A 27,767-nucleotide genomic window follows, 5' to 3' on the forward strand; every position below is an offset into this window, starting at 1 on the left:
TATTGTAGCTTGCCACCAAACACAGAGCATCTTCCAATTCACCATAATTAATCTGAACCATAGATTTTATCCATCATGAGCTGACATGAGGAATAACAAATTTGTTTAATTAAAATGTGTAATTGTTTTATTTAACTTTTGCCAATCCAATGCAGTCCAGTGGCTGAGACTCTTTGCCCACTCTAATTGCTTTTTTGCCACAGATTGTGTGATCTTGGTTTTTTACCATGGTTGACAAGCTCAGAGACCTTAGTAGAAAAGTGTTCTACAGACACTGTGAGGTGATGTGTAACACCATTTTCATAATTTAACAGGACCAAGGTAATAGATTTCTTCCAATTAAGAAGAAAGAGAACATAACAATGTAGAGAATCCAGAAGGAACTAAAAGGGAACCTACTCTTAAAATAATGGGTTTATTTAACAATCTGTTCTTTATAATACAATGGCACTGGCAAAAGCTACTATTCCGACTGGAATAAGTATTTACTTGAGTCTGAAGCAGTTGCAGTGACGGCAATATCAGTAAGCATTTGGTAATAAGAGTACATCACAAGGATTCCATTGCGTACACATTGAAGATTCTGGGTTTGCCCTCAGGCTCAACATTTTTCATCCCCCAAAAACATAAGATAACTGCAACTGAGCATGAGCCTGTACGACTAACCCAATACTTTGTAACTGGGAAATGTCAAAGTTAATCTCTAAATGGTTAGTTTTAAGTATAAAAAAAAAACTTTTCATGAATGCACAAGTTATTAGTTTATGTTAATTTTTTTCATGTAATATTGTAGTGATTAATAACAAACTACACATAGTGTAACATAGTGGAAACTGACAGGCATGAACATAATAGTGAAATGTTTCAGTCCATCTCAATAAAATAGTTATACGGATGGTAAACATTGGGTACAAGTTGGCTCAATATTCTTATCACTTGGTAATATAATAAAACAAGGAATCATGAAAACTTTTGTAAATAAATTGTTAAAAACTTCCTTACTGACTTTACTTGATATATAAATTTTTCTTTTTTTTAAATTTAATAGGTTTAAAGGTTAACACATTCTTAATTGGACTGAAGATCCCAAATCTAGCTTGTTAAGTGGATTCAATATAAATGATTTCTTTAGAATAAACGATTACCATAAATATAAATTAATTTTACATTCCCTACAAGCAAGATGATTTTTTTTTTAAACAAATATTCATTTTAAGTAAGAACCTGGAATATTTTGTGTTTATAACATATTACAAATCTCTATACACAAGCGTATAATTTCATGTAGTGAATCAGTCATAAAAAAATAAGTTTTTAAATTAAACTCTTGTTAAAGGGATTTTTATTTTTTTTAAAAAAGGAAAATATAACATTAAAATAAATACATAACATATTAAAAAGTACTGTGTATTTTTAAACAAATTTCATTATTTTATAAACAGCATCGAGTGGTTATCGCGCAGAAACAGAAACCTGCCAAACTCTTATTGTGTTGTCTGAGTAACCAGCAAAGAGTGTTTGTCCATCAGTTGACCAGGCTAATGATTGGCACTGCGGAGGTTCTGCCTTCGAAGGTTGAGACACAACTTCTGGTTTTAAGTCTTCTACCATTTCTTTGCTTTCCAAGTCCTATAAAAAACCCAGAAAACAAGATTTATTACATAGCTATAAAACCTTTTTTTACATCACATCTACACTGTGATTTTACATACAACTGTTATGGGTTTACTTCCTGGTAAAAATTACTACTGTAATGAGTGATCTTCAAATTCATTATGACATAGGTCCTATCTGGCCCTCTTCCGAAATTTGAAAAATCACTGTACAATAGTTAATTTAATATCAAATAGCGCTCACTGTGTTTTACATATAAAAAAAATTTATGTCAGCTAATTAACAAAACTTTGATCATAATTCATGATGTCTGTAAAATTAACCAATAAAATACTAACAGTAAGCTCTTATATGGTACATTAGTTAAATAATTAGAAGGTAATAGAAAGGAGTTTATTTTAATTGAAATGACCAGAAATTATAAATCTCTTACCTATAATGTACAAATTTGCTACATGGTTTTACAAGATAGCTTTGTAAAAATATTACCTACAGCCATTCAAAGCAAGGCTTAAAAACAAATTACAGGATCACAATAAAATAGCATGTGTTGTCTTTAAGAATTTTTATATGTATCTCACATTTACAATAGAATATTTCCTCAACTTTACATTTATTTTGGAACATTACCAATGTATTTATTTGCTAAACTGGATACATACAATTTTTGACAGAATACTTGATTAAATCAACCACAATGAAGGGAGTAAGAATCAATCACTTAACCATACAGAGTTGAAGTATTTAATAAAAACTGGCCAGATTTATTATCAGTGTTTTCCAGTATGGTATTTGGAATCAAAGACTTACCCTAAAAATATTTTGGTATTGTACTGCCTCTTCAAAAAAAAGCAATGTCTAGACTTACTTCTGAGTGAAATGTATTTAGAAATTTGAAGTTCCAACATGACATTAACATTGAAATAATTTATAAGCAACTCATAATGATACTTATCAGAGCTACAAACCTCTTTATAGTCTCAACTGTAAATAATAAAATATTATACAAGTTTATAACTACTGAAATTTGTGTTAATACTAAATTTGGTATAATTTCAGTAGCACTAATAAGAACGGCATTTTAATACAAAATTTCAAGTAGTACTTTTACTGATAACTTCAAAAACCAATACTTTTTTAAGACACTCTTAAATGAAAATGTAGAGAAGAAAACTGATAAGTCTTAGGGATTGCTTTACTTTACCTTTTTATAATCATTTATTGTATTGAAGGAAGGGTTCACAAGCTTAATTTTTATTTTTATACTTTCTGTGGGATTTTAATCCAGAAAGTCTACAATTTGCATTGATGCAAATAAATTAAATATAATTTTTCGAATCTATCAGGGGAAAAAATTATAAGAGTAATATATTAATATTTCTTTTTGTTTCAAAAGATGATAAGATAGTTCAGAGTGCAACAGAATAGTCTGAAAGAGAACATAGGAGATATATTCTTTATAATTTTTTCTTTACACAAAGTTGTTTCATCTAAATAAATAATACAGGATGACAATATGTTGTTATGTAACTAACTCAGTCAAATGTCATAATTTTTTTAACAGTAAAAATAATATAAATCTCTGTTTCTAAGTTAAATGCACTAACTTTTGTAAAAAAAAACCCACATCTACTGAGATCTGTTTGACTGCAACAGAGTACAGTCACCAAATCAGACCAGTGTGATCAACTTTTTAGCAGTAAAAGGGCTACGTGCTATTACTGTAATTATGGAAAATAAAAAATTATTTTTCCATTTAATTTGGCAAATAAGATTAAGTGATTTTCATACTACAATGAAATCACAGAAAAGTGGGTAAACTTGGAATTAATTACCAGAAAATATCTGTATTCAGTGTTACAGGTAATTTCACAAAAAAAATTATTACCCAAATTTTAATTGATGGTCCAAATGCAGCACACAGCCAGTATCTGTTAGGGCTAAAGCAGAGTGCTGTGATTATGTCATTGTGATCCAAGGTATGAAGATGTTTTCCGTCATTAAGATCCCACAACATTGCTTTACAATCCTGAAATACAACATTCAATTCATAATAATTTTTAACAAATTCATAATCGCTAAAGTAACAACAAACAATATTTCACATGGAATTGCATTAGCTAATGCACTTATATAATTTTCAACAATTATGATTTGCTATTAATATAAAAGTGAAATAAAAATTGGCTAATATATAATTCCAAACATAAAATAGGTATCATGTCTGTTGGATGGATCATTCAAGTTTATTGTACAGTAAATAGAGCTTTTCATAAATCTTCTTAAGCCCTACATCTTTTTATGCAAAATAAATTTAAATAAATACATATAGGATATAAGGATGATATTAACAATTTTATATTCCTTAAAAACAGCTCAATAAATATATTTTGCTCCATAAAAATGCTTATTGATTTTTGTACATTTTATTTGTATATAAAGTATAAAAAAGAAATTATTTCTGGTAAAATGGTCAAGAAAGTGCAATAGTTTCATAACAGAAAAGTTCTTACTAAAAAACTCACTCAACAAGATTATAACAAAACGTGTAATCAAGGCTTTTTATCACTTTGTCTTTCTCTCTTATTCCCTATGCATGGTACAACAATATGATGATTGCATTTCCATTCTCGTGTGTTATATGCAAGCTCCATTAACCACTTATGATGATCATTCATATCATCATCTGAAGCAATGCATAACGGTGGTTTCGGAGGTTAGAAAAAAAACCAAAAAAAACGAATACTTAGTTGTGTGGTTTCAGTGTTACTATTTGTGAATTTTGTTCTTTGCTTTTATATAGCAACTAACGCTAAATGACCATAAAACGATTGTTTGGTCATATATATGTAAAAAAACTAACCTAGCAAAGGATTTTTTGGTCATTATGTAGGGATATTATTTTCTGTGTATTTGGTTATTTCGACTTTTTTTGTTAGCATAGTCTTAAGTCTATCTGGGCTATAAGAAAGTTGGGTGTTTTAATTTATTTACTGTAAGTCATCCTTCTTTTGGTGGCTTTTCTTTTTGTTTTGGTGTTTTTTTTTTAAAAATAAAATACAGATGTTTTAGCTGTTAAATATAATTCAAAGAAATTTGGTCGTTGTGTTTGACAGCGGCCATCTTGCATTGATCTGATTGGTTTTCCTTTGTTTACATTTCCAAATTAAAAATAGATGAAAACAATCTTTGATGCAGGTTATATATCGTGCTAAAATTTGAGCTCAATCGGTGCAGAACATTTTGAGTTTTTGAAGCCGTACACAAATGAACTTAATATTTTTATATACAGAGTCATTCATGATAACTGGGTGTTTTTGAAGTGGGTTGTACTCAGGCGTTCGTGGTGGGAGGGGCATGTAGCTGGTGTCTTGACGTTTCCTTTGTTCATAGCATTTACATTTTAGTCGTTGAGATGGAGCCGTGGACGCTAGACCAACGCCTGTACACGTATGACAGTTTTGTGCGAAATGACGAATCCGTAACTGCTGTTCAGCGAGATTTCCGCCGTCAGTTTAATATCCATCGTAATGCAAGTGTCCCTTTTCGTAACACAATATTGCGATGGGTAAACAACCTTCGAACAAGTGGTTCAATATTGAAGAAAAAACCACCGGGTCCCCGAGGAACTGCTAGCACTCCGGAGAACATCGGAACGAGTAAGGGAAGCCATTGTCAGAAGCCTACACTGCTGTATTTAGAGGCATTCAACAGCGCTTTAAATGAGTACAAGTACAGTAAAACGAATTCTGCATACAGACCTGCATTTCCACCCTTACAAGATAGCCGTCATGCAGCAGTTAAACGAGCAAGATTTCACGCAGCGATTACAATTTTGTCGACAAATGCTTACCATTTTTGAAGAAAATGAAAATTTGTTATTGTTAAGGAGTGACGAAACCCATTTTCATCTGAATGGCTTCATCAACAAACAATTGCCGGTATTGGGCAGAAAGAAACCCACATCAGCTTCACGAAAGACCACTTCATAGCCCAAAGGTAACCGCTGTCTGGTGTGCAATAGGAAAGGTCGGTGTTATTGGACCATATTTTTTTTTAAGAAAATGACGCTGCCGTAACTCTAACAGCTGATGGTTACATTGCGATATTGAATACGTTTTTCATCCCTGAGTTACGAAACCAGGGAATCGATTTTCAAAATGTATAATTCCAGCAAGATGAAGCTACAGCTCACACAGCAAGGGCAACGATGGCTGTTCTCCGTAACTTGTTTTCGGGACGGATCGGTTCCAGATTCGGCGACATTCCTTGGCCCCCTCGGTCCCCCGACTTGAGTAGTTGTGATTTTTTTGTGAGGGTTTCTGAAATCGCATGTGTGCGGCAATAAACCGCGTACATTGGAGGACCTAAAGATCGCAATTCGTCATCACGTCACCCAGATTGATGTAGACATGCTGCAAAGAATTGAGGCCATTTACCATGAAAGGCTACAACAATGTATTGCCCAAAATGGACATCACTTGCCGGACATAATTTTTCGTTCATGAGTAAGTAACAAATGCTTTGATTTAACAAGTGTTTCAGTACCAATAAAACTTTTTAAAGTAAATATTCAACTTTTTTAAATTATTTTAAAAACATCCGGTTCCCGTGAATGACCCTGTATATAGATAGGTGATGTAAAACTAAGAGTCTTTTAAGTTCAAAATCAGGCATCTTTCTCTTTTGTTGTTGTGCAAGAGAGAACAGAGCTAATATTAATTTCAACAGTAACAAAAAACTGTAAGAAAAATCAATTACTAATGAAAAATTTTATAATTTAAATATTACCTTTCCACCAGAAGCACAAAGTGAACCATCAGGTGACACAGTGACCGTGTTCAAGTAACCAGTGTGTCCACTGTGATTAATCTTCAGTCGGCAATTAGATAAATTCCATACCTTAAATTTAAAAAGATCAATGATAAATTATCTTATAAATTGAAACAAAACTTTAAAGTATAATTTTTCAGTCACAAAACTGCAAAAAAATCCTAGAAAGCATTATTAATAAAAAAAGAAAAGTCGTGTAAGCAACTGAATCCGAGCTTTCAGTATTAAATAAAAAACATTATTGTAAAAAATGGTTATTAAATTCTATTTAAGTTAATATAAAGAAAAATCACAAATTTATCACTAATATACACCCTATATATACTCAACAAACCAATAAAAATTAAAAAAATTGATAAAATGAAACCCCAGAATACACCAATGCATTAATCACTAAATAAGAAATAATATTCTTCTTCAAAATTACTTTTGAAAGCCTTCACAAACAGAAGGCTTACCAATGAAAATAAAATAGTTCATGGCATATTAAATGCACAACAAATATTATTATTAAGATAAATGTAAATGACATTTTAGTCATATATAATCCCACTAGAAAAACCAGCATTTGATCATTTTAAATAAACTTAATTACAATAAAAACATTAAATTTACATATGAAATGGAAAATAATAGAAAAATACATTTTTTTAGATACTGAAATTGAAATAAATCTAAACAGAAACATCAGTTTATAGAAAACACAACAAATAATATTACAATACATTTAAATTCTAACTGCCCATTATCACATGATATTAAGAGTAATTATATAAAATAAAACCCAATAAAAATAATCTCAAAAAAAATATATGAAATAAAATATACCAATATTTATGGTTTTGATGTTGAATGAATTAATAAAAGTACCTTTACTATAAAATATTTAAATAAAAATATAGTGGGATATACAAAATGAAATGCAACGAATGAAATAACATCTATTTTGGTAAAACTAATAATCACTTACCTTATTCCATTATACAAGCAAAACCAATTTCGTGAATTTCTCGCATCATCAGTTGCATTAATTTTATTTTAATTGTTCACATCAAATTACATATTATATATAATTACAAAATAATATTAAAAAAAACATTTTTTTTTATAAAAGAATAAATTTTAACTTCGTTAAAATTTCATTATTAGATTCTTTAAATATGAATTATAAAAATCAGTGATTTAAAGTTCAGAATTAAAATTAAACATTAGAAGTTAAAAATGATATATATAGAAATATGACGTCAATTGAAAAATAAAAATAAAGTAAAAAAAAAATATAAACAGTTTAAACAAAATAAATATACATATGGTCTACCTAACCAATGTTACACTACTTTACAGACTTGGGAGATTTACTACAGGGTGATCAACATAAAACCAAACCCATACTGGTGGCTACCAAACAGCATTTATGAAAGACACTTACACTACTAGTGGATATACATATGTTAGTACAGATTGTTGCTGCAATTTGTCAGGTGGTTATGTGTCAGTGCAGTATACATTTTATTGCACTGCAGTTGTGTTTGTGTAAAAGTGTACAATCCAGGAGAGGATAATAGTGAGGCCTATATTCATTACAGATCATTTAGTATCATTTAGTATTAAGAATCCATCTAGTATCCATAGAAAAATTTCCAAATGTCTACATCCCAACGAAGATTAGCATACATGATTTAGTTAAAAAATGGTGTACAACAGATATGGTTTCAAATGCAAAACAAAATACACAACACCTTCTGTTAGGACTCCACAGGCCATTGCTGATATTGAAAGAATTACTACCAGTCCAAAAAAATCACTATGCAAGTTATCCCAACAAACTCGTGTTAAATACACATCTTGTAAAATTCTTCATGAATTAAAATTGAAACTGTAACGCAGTATGGTTTGCAACAACTTGAGATGATAACGAGCTACCAGCAGAGGACGGTGGGTGACCTCCACATTCCCCAGTTGTCTACATGCGATTTTTTCCTTTGGGGCTACTTAAAGGACGGAGTTTATGAATCTAATCCCCACAATATTGAACTGAAGGTGAACATTCGACGAGAAATCAACGCAATTGACAACCTTTTGCATTAGTGACTCTCAATATGATCAGTCGGAACACAAAAGTGCATACAACAAGCCCAGGGTGGTCATTTTCAACATCTTTCATAAACAAGGTAAATAAATGCAAATTTAAATTACAATTAATGTTTTTATTGTTCAATTTATCCATATCATTCATAAAATGTCAATCCAACATAATCTACAGATTCTGCATGGGTTTGGTTTTATGTTGCTCACTCTATAAAACTATGCATTAACAATGACTAAATTGCTGCCATCTATTGCAGCTTTTATAATCATTTCATCCTCAAACTCTGTTTGTAGGTTGATCAAATTAAATCTACTTTAATATTTATATATATAGAATTTTCTAAAATGTCTAAACCCCTATTATTACTTATATTTATATTTTTTTAATTTCCACTATTTTCAAATTTGTTTGAATATCACATACTGAATGTGTATTATTATTAAGACGGTCAGCAACATAAGAGAAACCCAGTTTTCCATTTTTATAATATCAAAAATGTTCAGAAATCTAGTTTTGAAAGATCTAAATATGGCCACAATCATTACATCCTATTTTATAAATTCCATTCAAATTGTATAAACCATTTGAATCAGGATTTTTTTAAATGTTTTATTATATTTTTATTTGTCTCGTATACAGGTTCAAATTTATTTTTATTATAAACCTTTGTTATATTTTTAACAATGTTATCAATCAATATATACATATTTTAAATATACACTGTCAATTTTTTTTATTTATTGGTATTAATATGTATTGTAAAATACAAAAATTAACAATAACACATATTAATACCAATAAATAACACAAAAATTGACTATATATATATATATATATATAATATATTGTTTATGATAAAAATATATTTAAGCCTGCGCACCAGATAAATAACAATATAATAAAAAATTAAAAAAACAATTAACATACTAATTCACATGGTTTATACAATTTGAATGGAATTTATAATAAAATGTAATGATTACGACCATATTTATATAGGAAAAACCACTAGATCTTTCAACTAGATTTCTGAATATTTTAGAATTATAAAAATGGAAAACTGGGTTTCTCTAAATGTTTCTGACAATCTTATTAATATACATTCAATATCTGATATTCAAACAAATATGAAAATACTGGAAATTAAAAAATATAACAGAATACAAAAAAATAGAGATTTTACAAAGATTCTATACATATACGTATAAAAGTAGAATTAATTTGATCAACCTTCAAACAGAGTATGAGGATGACATGATTATAAAAGCTGCAACAGATGGCAGCACTTCTTCAGACATTGTTAATAATTCACACTGATCTCTATATAACTAAATACAGGACCCCATGTACTGTAATTTGTAAAATTTGAAGCATACACGAGCGGTAGCACTAAATAAAATGAAATGGCGCCTGCGCAAAAGTGTAAGAGTAGGGATAAAACCATGTTTTAAACCAATGCAGTAGAAGTGTTCTGATTTTGTATTTTTAACACTTATCTCTCTCTATATATCTATATTAGTGTACCCTGTCGCGACTTCGCCCACAATATAGATCTAGCTTCACTCAAGTTTTTTAATAGCAAACTTAATTTTTTTATAAATAACAAATATTTAATCAATAATATTATATTTAGATTTTCATTAAATCCTGATAAAACAGTAAATAAAATTTTTTATGGAACATACTGAAGGAATATACGATAAACAATGAATTGTTGCCCAAAACTTAAAGGAAAACAAAAAAAGGAAGATAAGAAAATTGAACATATTTGTTAGACCAATCCAATTTATGAATGAATTAGAATAGTTCAATATAAAAGTCCAATAAAGATAAACAAAAATTTTATTACAATCCCAAATCTAGCATCCCCATTGCGGCTTCGCCTGGATCTATGGTTACTTGCACTTCCCGTCACAATCAGAGGGTCATGCCTTGCTTCGCTCTCCCTTCCAGTCTTCTCTTACTTCCCTTTCCCTCCTCAATTTCTCCTTTTCTCTATTCCATTTTCCCCTATTTCCCTTATTCCCCATGCGTAATTCGGTCCTGTAATTTTTTAATCTATAGTGGACACACATTGAAAACACTGCAATGGAATAGTAAAATATTTAGTATAGCATAAGTTAATTTTATGTCCAACAGATAGTGTTGTTATTAAAAATTTTTTTTATTGATTTGAACCCCTTAAAATAAAAATTTTGCAAAATCCTTTTTTAGTGCACCCGCCTAGCTTATTTAATGATATGAAGGTACTCGGAAAATTTCAAGTCTCTAACTATAGTAGTTTTGGTTGTACGTTGATTATGAGTCAGTGAATCAGTCAGGACATTCTCTTTTATAAAAGCGATATCTGATTTGTATATAAATTTTCTACAACTGTCTGTAGATTTCTGCTTGTATTGCGAAAATGACTGTTCTTTTGGTTTTCTGATTTTGGTAAAATAAACATCCCTACAATCACGATTATCGTCATGCAAACATACAATGGTTTTATTTAGTTCCCAACTGCTCATTCTATGGCGCTGGAGTATGCTTCAATATTGGACACTTAATCGCATTTTATGCTGTAATGATCCCCTATTCAGTTACATAGACATCAGTGATAATTCAATTTATTTCAACTCTGTTCAGTAATGCACCATTGACTAGTTGGACCACATGTGCATTTATTTAAATACGATTTATTTTTTAGTTTATTTTCATTAATTGAAATCAAAAGTAAAAAAAAATTAATTTAATTTTAGTAAATTTTTTAAAAATTATTTTGTAATATTTATGTATAATAAGTAATTTGATAAGAACAATTTAAAGGAAAAAATATAATGCAACTGATGATGTGAGAAATTCACGAAAACATTTTTGTATGTATAATGGAAGATAAGTGTCATCCTACTTTATAGTTCTGTACTTAGGTTGATCAAATAAATATAATTTTTTATATATGTATGTATATATATATATTAAGCATTGACTTTTTTTGCAATTTATCCAATTTGTCTCAATGTACTTTATGGATCTTAAAACTAACAAGTCATATCATCATTAATAAGTGGAATCTTACATTATCTTCTGTAAAATGTGGCAAAATATTTTTAATATATAAATTTAAACAAAACTGAAACCATCATACATTGTCAAAGAAAAGTTCAGTAACAACTTATGTTTTTCTCATAAGCGGTTTGCCCAATTTGCTTAGGTAAATCTCCTACTTTCTTCCAGAAGACAGCTAAAAAAATATTTTTAAGTAAAAAATGTTTTCCCCACTGATACTTACTTTTACCATTTTATCCCAACCGGCAGATACAATAATAGGATTTTGATGGTTGGGTGAAAAACGAACACAGGATACCCAATCACTATGGCCATCATCCTAAAATAAAACAAATGATTAATGATTCAATAATTTAATTAAAATCCATTAATGAACAGACAAAAGTAACTTAAATTAATAACAAAAAGAATACAATATATGTCGAATATCAGAAAATAGCTCATAGAACAAAATCACACAATTTATGTTATGCACTTATACTGTATTTCTTTGTAATCTGTTCAAAACATGAATTATAGTACTATACAAGAAAATATTACAAATTTAGTTAAAAATAACTTACATCAGTTATTTTAATGTAAATAGTTAAATAATTCACAATTTAATGAAATTAAATTGAGTTAAATTAAAAAGATGCTGATCTTTGACATCTAGCTCTTCATCTGGAGGTCCCAGGTTTGAATCCTGATCAGGCATGGCATTCTTCATACTCTACAAAAATTCCATTTCATTTTCCCATGCACAAGCTCCCTCAGCATATTTGCTGAATTAATCATAAAAAAATTATGTATACTATTAAATTTATAAAGGTGAATAATATTAAGAAATCTTAAATTAGTTAAGGCCTAACTAAATTAGTTAACTACGGCTTAAGTAAAGATTATGTTTTAGCTTATTAAATCATCTACATATTGAAATTAATCTACTCAAACTTACAAAAGAAAATGTTTTAATTAAGAAGAAAATTTAATCTCATTTTTCTTTCTTCATTTTATCATTCACAGATTAAAGAAGAAAATAAATTAGTAACTTGCGTTACAAGAAGTAAATTATCATTTTTTATACTAAAGTTATAAAAAATATAACATAAAGGACTAAGTACAATGTTTATTATTAATTCTGGTAACTATAGCCTAATGCCCCATCAGTAAACTACTTCCCTTCCTCAACCTTTTTTATCCCCTAATTTTACAAAGAATTACAAATAATAAAAAACAACCAGGTAACATGTAGTACTGTTTTATTATTTTCTTTAACATGTGTATAGAACAAGAGTGTAATCTCTTTACAACTTTACTATTCCATTATATCTGAACTCTAAAAAAAAGGGATTGCAAATGGAAAATTGTAAAAGGAATGCAAATGGCTGATTAAAGCCAATTTATCAATTTATGTCTACATGTCTTATTACCGTAACTATATCAAACATAAAAAAAATTTCTTTATTCAGATTTGTGTAAATAACTAAACGATGTGTCATTCTTAACGTTCAAATGAAACATTAAATCTCTATTTATACAAACCGTTCCAGATTCATTCAGAGACTAATTATTTGTTTTTATAAATGATTCCATTCTAATTTATACTCTATTTACAGTTAAAACTTGTCCAGTTAATTGTGTGTATCCAAAGAGTAAGGTTATTGTCAGACTATAGCGTTCTTTGAGTTTCAAGCCTTGAAAGTAAATGAAATCTAAAATGAAATTTTGTAACTAATTTATTCAGGTTTTATGAGTCAATTTTTGTCGACTCTACTCTTATGGTAGTGAATTGATTATATTATTTTGCATATTATATTTAATTTATGTGGAAAACATATTCACCATCAAGGGAAAAACATAATACACAACATTTTAATTACATGGCAGGAGAAGCTGCAGTTGAAGGTTTGTTAGTGACCCCAAAAAAGTTGTAGAATGTGTTGGGTGTGTTATAGGAGACTCAGAAAGAATAGTTCAATGAATTACTGGTGAAATAGCTTTGGAAAAAATTCTGTTCTCACAAAGGAATAAAATGCAAAAAGTGACAAACCCGGACAGTTTTGATCAGAATACCATACAACGTGAAGTGTTAAAATGTTACTTACGAAGGCTGCTTGCCTTCTCTAAGGAAACACTCACCTCAAAACTAGAAAGTTTTGAGGCAAAGAATCAGAAATAACAGGACAATTCTTATTGATAAACATATTCCATACAAACAGTTTGTGTATTGTTGAAGAAGATGTAGAGTTGAAGGAAGATCAATAGTTTATGTTGAAACATAAAAGACATTCAAATTCATCTAAAATAACAGTGTTATTTTAGATAATGCTTCTTATCACAATGCTGAAGAAAGCTGAGCACCGAATTCAGCATCAATAAATAATGGACTGGCTACAGACTAACATTCCATGAAAATCTGATGAAAGTTGTAAGAGAGTTAAAAAAATAAAGATCTGAAAACATATAATATAGATAAGATATTGGAAGAAGGCGAAATGATCCTGCTTTACACCTACTCCACACCATTCAGATTTGAATCCCATCGAGATGATATGGTCACAGGTGAAGAACTGGGTCGCAGCCATGTATAATTTACCAAATGTATAATTTACGATAGCTGCAACAATGGAAATTTGTCATAAAAAGTTCACAGAACTCTCAGTTGAGGACTGGATAAAATGTTGCAAACATGTTAAAAAAAAAAATGAAGATGAGTATCACAAGCTGCAAGGACCTCTAGAACAAAAAATTGAACGAGTTATCAATTTGGAAAGCAAGATTTATCAGAATCGTCAAAAGAAGAGAAAAGAACATGTAGTGAGTGAAATGCTATATATTTGGCAACATGTAATATTTTCTTTTAGTTATTTGTATTATGCTAGTGCTAGTTAAAGAATTCGTACATTATCAAGTAAAGTGTAAAGGTTTTACTGAAAATATGATTTGCCGAGCAAGTAAAAACAATTATAAAATCATACAAAAAAACAAAACAGAAATACCTACATGTCAAGGTAAAAGTTATATTTAATTTTTTTTAAGTATTTAAAAATAAATTGGCTAAATATTTGTGTATCGTTTTATTCAGTAATGAATTTATTTATTTTTTTATATTAATATAAAACTAAAAAAAAATTATGTGAATTTGTTTATTGATTGAAATAAACATTAGTATAAAAAAATATTTTAAAAAAATTTGTACAAATTTAGTACAAAAATATTAGTTACAGTCATATTTGAAGTATATTTCTATTTATAACACATTTCTATGATTTTTGATTTCTAGAGAAAAACAACCACAATAAATGAATAAAATACCTGTATTGTATACTTGCATTCTGCTAAGGTGTTCCATAGTTTAATAGTCTTATCTCGACTTCCTGACACAATTTGCCTATTGTCGACAGAAAATGCCACACTCAAGACATCCTTGAAATAAATAAAAAGACATTAGTAAATTTTGCATATAAAATTTAAATTAAATAAAAAGTAAATAAGATATCAGTCCCATATCCGCAATACAATCACTGATCGTAATCATTTTGATATATTTATACATCATGTAAAATTAAATAACAGTGCTTTATCCTTCAATTAAGATTTTAATTGCAATAAAATTTTATTAAGAAACACAACATGCATAACTACAGACAAAATACAATCCAAGTAAATTTATAAAGTAAGTGTAGACTGTAAATAAATTATGAATTACAAGTTGAAATAATTCTAACAGCATATGTGATAAATAAAAAAAAAAGTCCTAATCATAAAATATATTTCTCACAACAATATTGTCAAGTTCATTGTTAGTCATGTTTTTTCTATTATAAAGGGAGGGCACATCTTCTACAACACTTTTCCATATATAGTTTATACTATGTAACTTTAAAAAGAAATATACTCACCTGTAATGGATTAATAATGAATCCCTCTTCTACTTACAAACAAAAAGCTAAATAAAAAAAAGCTTCCATATGTAAAAAAAAAAAGGAGAAGTAAAACTCCAGGAATGCAATTCACACCTTGGTATGATCTTCAAACCTCCGTGTTGTACGCCCAACAGCAAGATCCCAGAGTCTTAGAGTCTTATCCCATGAGCCGGACAATGCATAATTTCCATCAGATGAAAGTACAACATCACTTACAAAATGGGAGTGACCATACAATCTTTTCTTTGGTACACCATATGCAGCATCATCTCGCACCAGTTTCCATACAATTAAAGTTTTATCTATAAAAAAAAAAGACCAATTCAGAATAGTGAATAATTAATATTATTGATATTGATTAATATTAATATGATCTATCTCAATTTTAGAAACATTCAGCACCTACCTGGCGAGAATTTCACATGTCACAACTGAAAGAATCACTTTATAATTTAAGAATAACACAAATTATTGATGCACACAAAAATTTCACACTTTATTCTCTAAATATTACTAAAAATTAAAATGATAAATTACAATCCAAAGTGACAATATAACAAAAAAGAAACACAGAAAAAATAAACCACTAATGTTATTAAGTGGCATGCCTTACATACAGTTTACTGCTTTTAAATAAATTATTAAAAATATTCTTCAAAAATTATACATTTTCATTAACTAAATGATATATTTTTATTTTCATTACACCTCTCTACACATTGTCTCAACTCAAGTGAATATAATGATCAATAAATTAAATATACTTCATTTTTTAACAAAAAGCTAAGCAACTTGCATTCTACCAGCACAACAAAAACCATTATAATTTATTATTTAGAACAGTGGTTCTCAAACATTCTTTTAATGTACCACTCATGTGAATTATACAGATCAGAAGCGTACTGAACTATTAAATATAGCAATGGAGTTATAACTCAGATTGGTAAAGCAGTAAAAAAATCACATATTACAAAATTTTTAAATCATAAAAAATCCACTTATTTACTTTACAAAGAAATTAATGTTAAGTTATACATATACTATATATATATATATATGTTGCAGTCGATTCCCATTCTTCTCAACAGAATTTGATTGTAGTGTACTCTTTTACTCCAGCAGTAAATTAAACATGACAGTACAAAAATCTAACTGATTTGATGAGCCATATTCTGTCTCAATTGTTGACTCACAACAGTTTTTCTGGAACAAATCAATGCTCTTTACTTGAATGTATAATTTAATTTAATTTCATTTCCAATAGCACATAAGCATTAGAACACCTTTGTTTTGCAAGAATTGAATAGGTGATTCGTTTGTTATTGTGAATGTGACTGTTCAATTGCACTAAATTCATTTTAGCAAATAAAAATTAAGCTTTTATTAAAATAATGAATGAAGGTTTCATCTTGCATCAATGATTTCTGAAGAATGGAATTTTGTATATTAATTATGCCTTGGTGGCAGCATTAATGATGCAATTCCATCCCATACAGAGGTGCATTTACACTATTACCAAGCAAAATGCAAATGCTAAAACTTAATGGAAAAGATCCACTTACATTACTAATTACAATATTCTTAAAGATTTAAAAATTCAGTTACAAGGATTGTACTGCTGCATGCTTAAAACAAGATACAAGATAGGGTTTCAGTTGTTGAACTTAATTTTGGCACAAATTTGGGCGAAGGTTCAGTTTATTTTTTGTCACTATAGGAGAAAATCTGGGTTTTCACATAAAGATATACAGTAGAAAATAGACTTAAAAATAACAATACTTTTCTGAACAGTGATAGATATTAATTTTTAATCTTTAGACAAAATTCACATAACTCTTGGTAAACCCTGTTTTCCAACCTCCATCACAAGATAGTTTTATCAAAGATTCTGTTTTGAAGTTAGCTAGGGTTCCAGGAATACACAGTACAAAATGGTTTTTATCCATAGAAATTCACAACAGTCTTAAAATATTCTTCAAAAGTTTCCAAAAAATGAGATAATAGCATTTTTTAATTATTGTTAAGATTATCTTTCATTTCAATTACAAGATAGCTGGTTTTCATTTAAAACAATATTAGTCATCAATTGATGTTTTAATTTTGACTGCTGAAAATCAATTTAAGTTTCACCTTGCAAAGTTAAATTTCAGTCACTGACATTTAAAAAAACCTATGTGGGCTAGAGTATTATTCTCAGCTTGTCAATCAATCGCACAGTTGCACTGAAACACCTGCACTCTGAAAGTAGCTCAAATAACCCCCGTTTAGCATTTCCTTAAGAATGCCATCTCACCTCTCTGTGTACAAGTTAAGTGAATGTGGTCAATGGCCATTTCAGGACAGTTTTGAAATTAAATGAGAATTTAAAGCCAGAGATTTAATAAAACTGACTACCTTAACAGCCTCCTGGAGAACTTGTTTAAATTGTTCAAACAACTGTTTTACTGCTAAACCTTCTCTGTGGATGCTGCAATGAACAAATGTTACCAATTTTCTACAAATGATTTTATTTTGGTGGCAACACCTCCATGTTTTCCTGTCATAGCTTAAGCACTATCATTAACAGAAGACATCGTATTATATCCAGCCCAGTCCATTTTCTGCAAAGAAATCATTCAGCCTCTTTGAATATTTCATCTGTGGTAGTTTATATTGATACCTTACCACAACAGAAATAATCCCCTTTAACTGTAGTTTTAAATACATATTTACTTTATGTTTTGGTAGTTCATAATGAAATTATGTTTTAGTACCAAATTTGCCCATACTTTTAAAAACTAAATTTTATTAATCTACTATTTCCTAAGCCAATCAAAGTGTTAAACCTTAAGTGCTTATTAATTACAAATTTTTTTAATTATATGTACTTTTCAAAGTGAAGGAGATTTGAATTAGTACTAATTTTTGAGTTGCATTTATATGCTTGTTGATGTTATTGAAAGCATCTTTCAAGTTTATAGTTGCTTAAATAAATTTTCGTAATTTTACTGTTATAAAAAGGTGTACATTACTTTATGTTCTCAGTGAGAATTATTTTTTATCATTTTGAAAAGGATTCACTTCCCTCAATCCCTATTTACCTCTAACAGCAACAGATAACATGTGATAAAAATAAAGGCACATAAAAAAATCACAAATTTGGTGTAAAGAACATTTGGCTAACTTTGTTGGTTATGCTGAAAAATCTTGATTATCTCAGTAATTTGTTTATATGAAGGATTGCATAATAATCATTAAACCTCTTCCAGAATTACTAAGAATTAGTAAAGAATTAAAACGGATGAATTTTTTGAAATATACAAAGTAAATTAGGCCAGAAAGATATTAATTTTGAAGGATGAAAATTAATTTTTTATATATAAACATGATTTAGACTATAACCAGTCAAAAGAAAACCCAAAGTAACAATTTTAGTACAAATAAAATAAAACTTAACAATTTGATATTATAATTTAAAGTAATATAACAATTTTTACAATCTGTTGATGTTACAGAGTATAGTTTTTATTTTTACATTTATTAATAATTCTACTATTATAACATTAATAATAATTTTTGGTTGCAGTCTATTAAATTTTTTATTTATTTTGCTTAAGCCTCATATACTTGTAATCATATTACAAGTTACTATTTTTTGCTGGTGTGGGCGCAATGCTATTATTAATCGTTATTGGAATATATTAAAGATAAAAATATCATGTTAATTTATTTTGTTTTGCTATTATTTAAGCTTATAACTGAAAAGTGGAACATTTATTACTATTTTTGTCTCTGAAATAAGTATATTTTGAATACATCATAAAAAAAAATATACACAAGTAAAAACTATATAATGTAATTAAAAGTTAATTCAATATTACAATCCAGGAGTTTGATAATGGAATAACATGGAGTGATTTATTTTAAGCCATGCAATCTTCTAATAACAAAACAAAGATAAATCTTGCACGTCGAGGAAGTTTACTGAACCTTATGGTTTTTTGATAAGTTAGATGTGTTCCTTCACCTACAACCTAAATAGCAATGCAAAACCTATTTGTTGTGTATTGTATATCTTTGACTATAGGCATGCACACTATTTTTAATATTAACTTACACAATCAATAAATAGATCATATTATAATTTATGGGCTTTCTGTTGACTGACCGTAGTCTAAATCATATTTATATAAAAAAATTAATTTATCACTTTTAATTAATATATGAATACATGTTTGCATTGAAATTTTAACAAATTGTATTTAACAATGCATATGTATTTCATCTAGTATGGGCTTTCTGTTGACTGACCGTAGTCTAAATCATATTTATATAAAAAAATTAATTTATAACTTTTAATTAATATATGAATACATGTTTGCATTGAAATTTTAACAAATTGTATTTAACAATGCATATGTATTTCATCTAGTATCAACTTAACATCATTTTTTTTTTAACAAGTATTTCCTAATAGCACAATGGCTGTCCCCAAGCATCTATCTTGCACACACTAGGCGACAAAAAGCAGACTATGTGCAAATGTGTGTAGTAAGAATACTCAGCTTATGAAAATACAAGTCAATCTTGATAATTTATTACACAAACATCTTACGTGAGCTTTCCAAGAAGCAGATGTATGAAGATGTGGCTGGTGATTATATGAAGATGTTGTTGTGGCTGGTGATTATAGATGAACTCCTGAAGGAGTTTCCTGTCTGCGTCCAGGTCCTGGCTTATGCAGATGACCTTGCAGTCCTCGTAGAGGGAAGGACGGTCTTGGAGGTGCGGGAGAGGGTGTATGCGGTCATCGACACTATACAGGAGTGGTTGAGGTCCAGGGGTCTGCAACTGTCTACGGAAAAATGCCGGTGTATTGCCTTTATGGGTAGAAGAGTGCTAGAACCGTTCAATATTTCCATCAACAGTCATGCTATAGAAGAAGTGAATAACATCAATGAGTTATCCTCCATAAAAACGGTAGATACACCGACCACATAGTCAATGTATGCAACAAGGCAGAAAAGATGATAAAAAGTCTAAACATCATTATGTCATCGCAGAATGCCCCTCGGGCCTCAAAGCGCCGTTTACTGGCGACCACCGTCATGTCTTCGCTTATGTATGCCGTTCCGGCCTGGTGGCGCTCTATCGCCATCAGGCGCAACAAAGAGAGACTGGCGAGGACACACAGGTGTGTGCTCCTAGGTGTTGTGTCTGCATACAGGACAGTGTCCTATGCCGCCCTGTGCGTGTTATCGGGTACACCTCCTATTGACCTAATCGCAAACAAGAGGGTGGAGAGGGCACAAGGCAAGCCAGAACAAGAGGTCAGGGATGCCGTTTATAATATCTGGCAGGAAGCTGTGGGTCGATGGACGAGAACCCTCATCCCCAACATCAAGCCACGGTTGTCGAGAAGATTTGGTGAGGTTGATCATCACCTATCGCAGTTTTTTACAGGACATGGTTCCTTCAATGTGTACCTGCACAAAACAGGCAAGAGAGAAGAGCCAATTTGCAACTACTGCAACAAGATAGATGATGCTGAGCACACCTTTTTTGAGTGCAATAGGTGGGACACACTTAGACATAGTAAGGCACTCACAGGTATAACTCCAGAGACAACAATAGACTACATGTTAAGAAGCGAGTCAAACTGGAATAATTTTGCTAGTTTTGTAAGACAAGTTGTTGTACAGAAATACTCCGATGAGAGAAGACAAGGTGTTGGCTAGCATAGGACTGGGTGGACAGCCTTGCTGGTGAGGTCCAGCATGCTGCGGTGTGTTGGCACTGATGAGCCACCAAGGACTCCACAGGTAACAGCACACTGAATACTGAAGGGACCCAGCGCCGCATCGCGGCGAACTGGATCTGGCGTGGTGTCCAAAAGGGCAATATCAATAATGAACTCTCAAAAAGAGCTAACCGGTAGGCCGACCTGCCATGCCGGCAGGTGGGGAGGCCTGTTTGAGTTTAAAGACACTCCCCTGGGCGGCGTAATACCAACAAGTCGGTCCGGCCCAGGGGAGCTGAGAGGAAAAAAAAAAGATGTATGAAGATAAAAAACTACTACGACTTTACTAAAATTGTTCTAATTCCCTCAAATCAAATTCATAACTTGGGTTTTCTCTCTTAACCTACTATTTATGTATTAGTAAATACAAATACCTGAAATTTCTTCAGCACTACAAAGCTTAAATCAAGAGAACAAAAGAGTAGACTTCTGCATATAGTAACTAAATAGGAAGTCATTCATAATCAAGGTAAATAGAAAGGGATCCACTACAAACTGCAGCATTTTTTATACAACAATTCATTAACATAACACTTTTACTGTCTGTTACATATATAGCTGAAATAATTTTAATGTATTATTTATTATTAGAGGAATAATTTGTTAATAACCATATTTAATGTGAAATTACTTAAATGTGTTTGGCAAGCAACTAGCTCTAATAGTAGAGGCTCCTTTGGGTCTACTTATAATAAATTTTATATGAGGGTATATCAAACATAAATGGGATTTTATTTCTAAAAAAATAATTTATTTATTGAAAAGTAAAAGGCAAATATAATTTAATTTTCTACATAATTTCCTGCTTTGGAAATAAATTTTTCCCAGGGAGAAGGAAGGATTCATAGAAAGAATCTGGTTGTGTCAGGAGCCAATTGCGCACGAATCCCTACATGCCTCAGTCATCTACAAATCATTGCCCTCCTAGAGCTTCTTTAAGTGGCCCAAACAAATGAAAATCACAGGGTGATAGGTCCAGGCTATAGGGAGGATGATCAATTTGAAAATCCAGTGCATTCTTCTAGTTTTGAGACCATTAGAGCTGCAGTATGGGACCTGGCGTTGTTGTAGAGGATGGCCTCTTCTTTTGCGGTGATATGTAACCCTCACCTCGTTCAACAGTTCGCAGCATTGATTTTGCATCACTCATGCAAAAATTCAATGCGTAAAATGCGTTGCTGACCGAAAAAAAAAACTGTTGAAAGAACCTTACCGCTGACAGTTGAGTCTTTGTTTTCACTGGGGCTGCCTCCCCTTTCCTCTGCCATTCTATACTGATTTGTTTTGATTGGGGAGTGTAGTGGTGGACCCAAGTTTTGTAGCAGGTGACGATCTGACTCAAAAATGATGAACTTAACCATCAATCATCTTCAAGAATGTCTCGAATCGCGTGAATGTTTTTGTCTGTAATGGTGGTCCGAGGAGAGCGATAGTGTTCCTGATTTTTTACTCTGTCTTGTCCTTCCTTTGACTCTTTATGCCAGGCAAACACACTATGACAATGTTTGGTCCCAGAACTGTGTAGTTAATTTCCAGAAAATTTCCGTTACTTTAACTCCTTCACGAGCAAGGAATTTTATAATTATGCATTGCGGAGTAGACGGGTGCACCTATTGCTCAGACATTGTGAGCATTTCTGATGAATTGGTTGAGAGTGTGGAATGGCTAGCTCTCCTCACTCCTAATGACCCTACCCAAGCATACTAGAGTTCAGTCCTATAAACCGTAGATGCTCAGGAACAAAAATCCTGTTCATATCTAATTTACCCTCATAATATACTACATAACGAACAGAAATCATATTACAATGATCAGAGTAGGAAAAATGAACATACGTTTTTAAATACAGAAAACACACCAATATTAAAACTCAATAGCAAAATTAATTTAAATCCTTCACACTTAATAAAATATAACAAAAATGAAAATACAGTTGAATGTATGAAATTTATACATGATAATTAACTTAAGAAAACAATCTATTTAAGTAAATAATTCATAACCTACAAATAAAGAGTTTAGTAGCAGCATAGGGGCATGTTTTATTCCAATAATAAATAAATAAACATAGAGCCTATTTTTTCAATTATTTTATCTTCTTTCTTCATTTTAAATGATGCTACTTGAATTTTAAGTTTGAACTAGGTTCTTTATCAGCGAATGCAAGAAATTTTCTTCTTTTGCAGTTGGTTTATTTAGTGTTAGAAATGCAACCTTTATATTTAGGTTTGTACTGCTTAAAGTATCCAGTGAATTTGATAACCTTGTCTAATTATGTATAATTATCTAATATTTTTAAATTCATATTATAAGTAATAAACTAATAGATAATTGATGCAATTTTACTAGAAGTCAATCGCAAAAAAACAATTGGATTTCAGTAGGGGTCCTGTATAACCAGTTAGTACCACTAATTACAATTCAAGCCAGTTCATACACTATATTATATTTACAACCCACTGCACATAGCTATAGCATGTTTTGAATTTATTCTTTGTGTTATGTGATCCAAGCTGTGGTAATACATCAATAGATGCTTAACAGAAACCAGAACCAAACAATTTCTTTATATAAAAAATGAAATTGTAATAAAAATTACTGAAAAATAACATTTACATACGTTCATAAATCCATTACAACAAGCTAATTCTGTGTTGATAAAAGATTTTCAAATAAATAGTTTATGTGACTTAGTGGTGCATAATTACTATTTTATATAATCTATACGTTAAATACTGAAAATTAATTTTTTGATTACACTACATTTTCCAATATCTTAATATATTAACAAAGACAATTATAATTATTTTGACCCAAAATGTACGACAATAGAATAAAAAGTACAATTGTAACAGTTAGTACCTTAACCCCTTACCAGTTTTTTTTTGTCTTCAGTCATTTGACTGGTTTGATGCAGCTCTCCAAGATTCCCTATCTAGTGCTAGTCGTTTCAATTCAGTATACCCTCTACATCCTACATCCCTAACAATTTGTTTTACATATTCCAAACGTGGCCTGCCTACACAATTTTTCCCTTCTACCTGTCCTTCCAATATTAAAGCGACTATTCCAGGATGCCTTAGTATGTGGCCTATAAGTCTGCCTCTTCTTTTAACTATATTTTTCCAAATGCTTCTTTCTTCATCTATTTGCCGCAATACCTCTTCATTTGTCACTTTATCCACCCATCTGATTATTATATTCTAATTATATTCTTCTATTATGATTTTTAAATTGGGTGTTGGCAATTACTAAATTATACTTAGTGCAAAACTCTATAAGTCGGTCCACTCTTTCATTCCTTTTGCCCAGCCCGTATTCACCCACTGTATTTTCTTTCCTTGCCTTTTCCAATGCTTGCATTCCAATCTCCAACTATTATTAAATTTTCATCTCCTTTTACGTGTTTAATTGCTTCATCAATCTCTTCGTATACACACTCTACCTCATCATCATCATCATCATGGGCGCTTGTAGGCATATAGACGTTAACAATCGTTGTCGGTCTTTTTTTGTTTAATGTTATGTATTTTGACTAATAATGATCGAATATGTAATTTAAAAACAATATTTTTTCATGCAAAATGTATTTTATTACACACACATACAAACATATGTACTGTTTGCAGGATTTCAGTCACACACACACACACATATACATAAAATATTTATGCAATTAGCTTCATTATTTTACTTGCATACAACAAATTTATACATAGATATATTTATAGAATTTTGCGATATAAGAAATATAGTGCTCACAGTAACACTACACAGAATATCATAAATAAAGAACTCATTATTACAGCAGGTCAACTGATTACAATCAAATATACAAGAAAATTCCTCGTGTTACACTATTTAAACTAACAGCTAGCATTATCTATCATAGTACAAAAAAATATGTAAAACGACGGAATATTATGACAGAATGAATTAAATCACACAAAAGTTGATGTCTGAATATTCCAACAAAGGCCCTAATCGTGTACATCGACTATGTAAAAATATTCTGTCCAACCAGTCCAGTAAAGGGTTAAATGTGATCTGGAAATTGTCTGCCTTAAAAATTTGAATTTGACACTATTCTCAAAATTCTACGCTTATTTAGATAAATATCTCAAAATTCAATAACTTCTTAACCAGGTTTTCTTTACTTGCTAATTAATAAATATAAACCTTAAAGCAATCTACTCTTTTGCCTTATAAAAAAATTTGTTCCGAGGTCACATTTCTTTGATCAAAAACTGCATTTATTTCAAATTGATTAGATGAAAATACAAAGAAAAAGGCAGATTTTTTCTTTGTTACTATAACTCTTTAAGAGTAACTTCTTAAAAATTAATTAAACAAAGATTTCGGCTGTTCATGCTACATTTATTAAACACTGTTCCTAACAACATGTAAATAAATATAACAGTTGGCCAATTAATTTGTCTTATTCTCTTATGCTAGGTATATACAAAAGAATTGTAAACTATGTTTTAACAAAATCACAACCATATGGGTTTTATGAGCACTTTTAGGTTACACATATTTGTACTATACAGTAATGTTGATTATAAATTATATTTTCACTGTTAACAATTACAAAACATTTAATATTACTAAATGTACACACTCAAGATTCAACTTGTATATAAGCAATTAATAGAAACTGGCTGAGAAAAAATTTGAAGTCCATCAAGAGAAATTTCCACAACAAAATACTTAGCATACTTTCCTCAATCGCTAATTTTTATACTCAAAATTTTTCAGGTTAGTAATTCATAGCTTTTCTGGATTTTATTATCATGAATAATCAAGTAATGGTTTTATGGGTTGAAAGATATTTAATAGCCTTCATACGCTTAAAAATTGCTCCATTATTGATTTCAATCCATTAATTAATGTAAATGTTAAAAATAAATGAATGAGACAGAAAAGATTTGTTCAATTAATCTAATCTAACTGTCTTTCAGATGTGGTCATAAAATGCTGAGATACATTTTATCGGAATAATGTATAATAATGTATATATTTTTATCTGGGAAAAATATTGAAAGTGTTACAACATTTAAATTTTTAGGCCTTAAAATGTAAAACACCAACAAACAATTTTACAATATTGAGTTGTATAAATGAATAAGGCATGATAGAATATGCATTTATATCAGTAAATTAATGATATCTTTGAGCAGACAGAACACAAACTTTAATTATAATGGAAATAGAATTACAACAGTATTATTTAATTAAGAAAACAGAATCCAAAATAACAAAAAAATGAAATAATTTTAGTACTGAAATAAACGGATTTCAAAATACATTGAACAAAAAACTGCAAAAGAATCTTGAAAATGTATATGGGATGATTTGTAATTTGTATAAAACCACAAGATATTAAGATTTAAAAAAATCTTAATATAATTTTGATATTAGGATTGTAGTTTAGAATGCAGTATTTCAATTGAAAATTAGAAAAAAAAACAGCATCCAGTCTGTCAACTATAATGTATACATTTAGTTATTAACTTATTTCATTAAATGTAACAAAACAACTTTTCTCATATTGGAAATAATTATGCTTCAGTGACACAAATAATTTTTCCTAAATCTGACAAATTCATTCTAAATATCAACAAAACTGTAGGAATATTAAGCAAAGTCATTATAATATCAATCATAAGAAAAGATCGTAGTAAGATAAGGAATTTTCCAATAAGCAGGGATTTAATATGTACAAACTCTTGTCATATGCTTCCAAATTTCTAAACCACTATCAGGTAGAATAAAGTAACAAACATTATAATTGTACATTATTAAGCTAACAAGGAATCCACTTAACCTTACTAAATCTAACAGATATAATACAGGCTATCGAAACTTTGACAATATACAGATATATAATAATTGTGAGATTTAACAAGGTCAGTTCAGCTACTATTTTCACATCCATTGCGAGGAACGTGTGTGTAACCTGCAATGGTTAAGCAGGTACACCGGGATTTTTATAACAATCTGCATAAAAATTAAAACGCACCAGATACGGTAATCAGAGAAATTAAATATTAAGATAAATGGGAAAATACTTTTGTTATAAGAATTAATACACAGCTTTAGTTCCTAAATTCAGAATCTTAACAGGCCAGTAACTTAAGATACATACCTCGAGAACAAGAAAGAATCATATCTGGATCTTTAGGATTAGTAGCAATTTGAGTGACCCAATCATTATGGCCTCTTAAGGTACCCTTTAAATCAAAAGCTTCCGTCATTTTTTAAACCAACTTTTCGATGTAACACGATTAATATTACACACCTCCAAAACCAGTCTCACAGCCACGTTACTACCGCTCGGATAAAGATCGAAAACGGAAACGCGAATGAAATGGACGATCAAAACTTGCTTGATATTGTCGTTCTGTTTCGTAGACATAAATTATTATTTATTGGTTTTGAAACATTATATTTTTGAAGCATTAATTAATTTATGGCATAGTAAGAATTTAATAGT

The 27,767-nt window shown here is 30.0% G+C and overlaps 1 protein-coding gene across 1 annotated transcript; it reads right to left on the reverse strand.

Annotated features, from left to right (window-relative positions):
- Positions 1-1,391: 1,391 nt before the first annotated feature.
- Rack1 (Receptor of activated protein kinase C 1) lies at positions 1,392-27,629 on the reverse strand. The gene is made up of 7 exons (XM_075382324.1): positions 27,420-27,629; positions 15,586-15,794; positions 14,882-14,992; positions 11,808-11,903; positions 6,406-6,516; positions 3,503-3,643; positions 1,392-1,629 (listed from the first exon to the last, which is right to left on the reverse strand). Exons 1-7 carry the CDS (start codon positions 27,526-27,528, stop codon positions 1,453-1,455), a joined length of 954 nt encoding a protein of 317 aa, XP_075238439.1. The 5' UTR covers positions 27,529-27,629; the 3' UTR covers positions 1,392-1,452.
- Positions 27,630-27,767: the final 138 nt, after the last annotated feature.

The sequence above is a fragment of the Lycorma delicatula genome, chromosome 1 (assembly GCF_047948215.1).
Source record: "Lycorma delicatula isolate Av1 chromosome 1, ASM4794821v1, whole genome shotgun sequence".
Lineage (NCBI taxonomy): Eukaryota > Metazoa > Arthropoda > Insecta > Hemiptera > Fulgoridae > Lycorma > Lycorma delicatula.

Coding starts and splice junctions, on each gene's coding strand:
- Rack1 (XM_075382324.1), bottom strand. CDS start 27,528: ATGACGGAAGCTTTTGATTTAAAGGGTACCTTAAGAGGCCATAATGAT. Junction 11,904..14,881: donor AATGCAAGTATACAATACAG/GTATTTTATTCA, acceptor GTTTTATTTTAG/GATGATGGCCATAGTGATTG. Junction 6,517..11,807: donor GTTGGGATAAAATGGTAAAA/GTAAGTATCAGT, acceptor TTTAAATTTAAG/GTATGGAATTTATCTAATTG.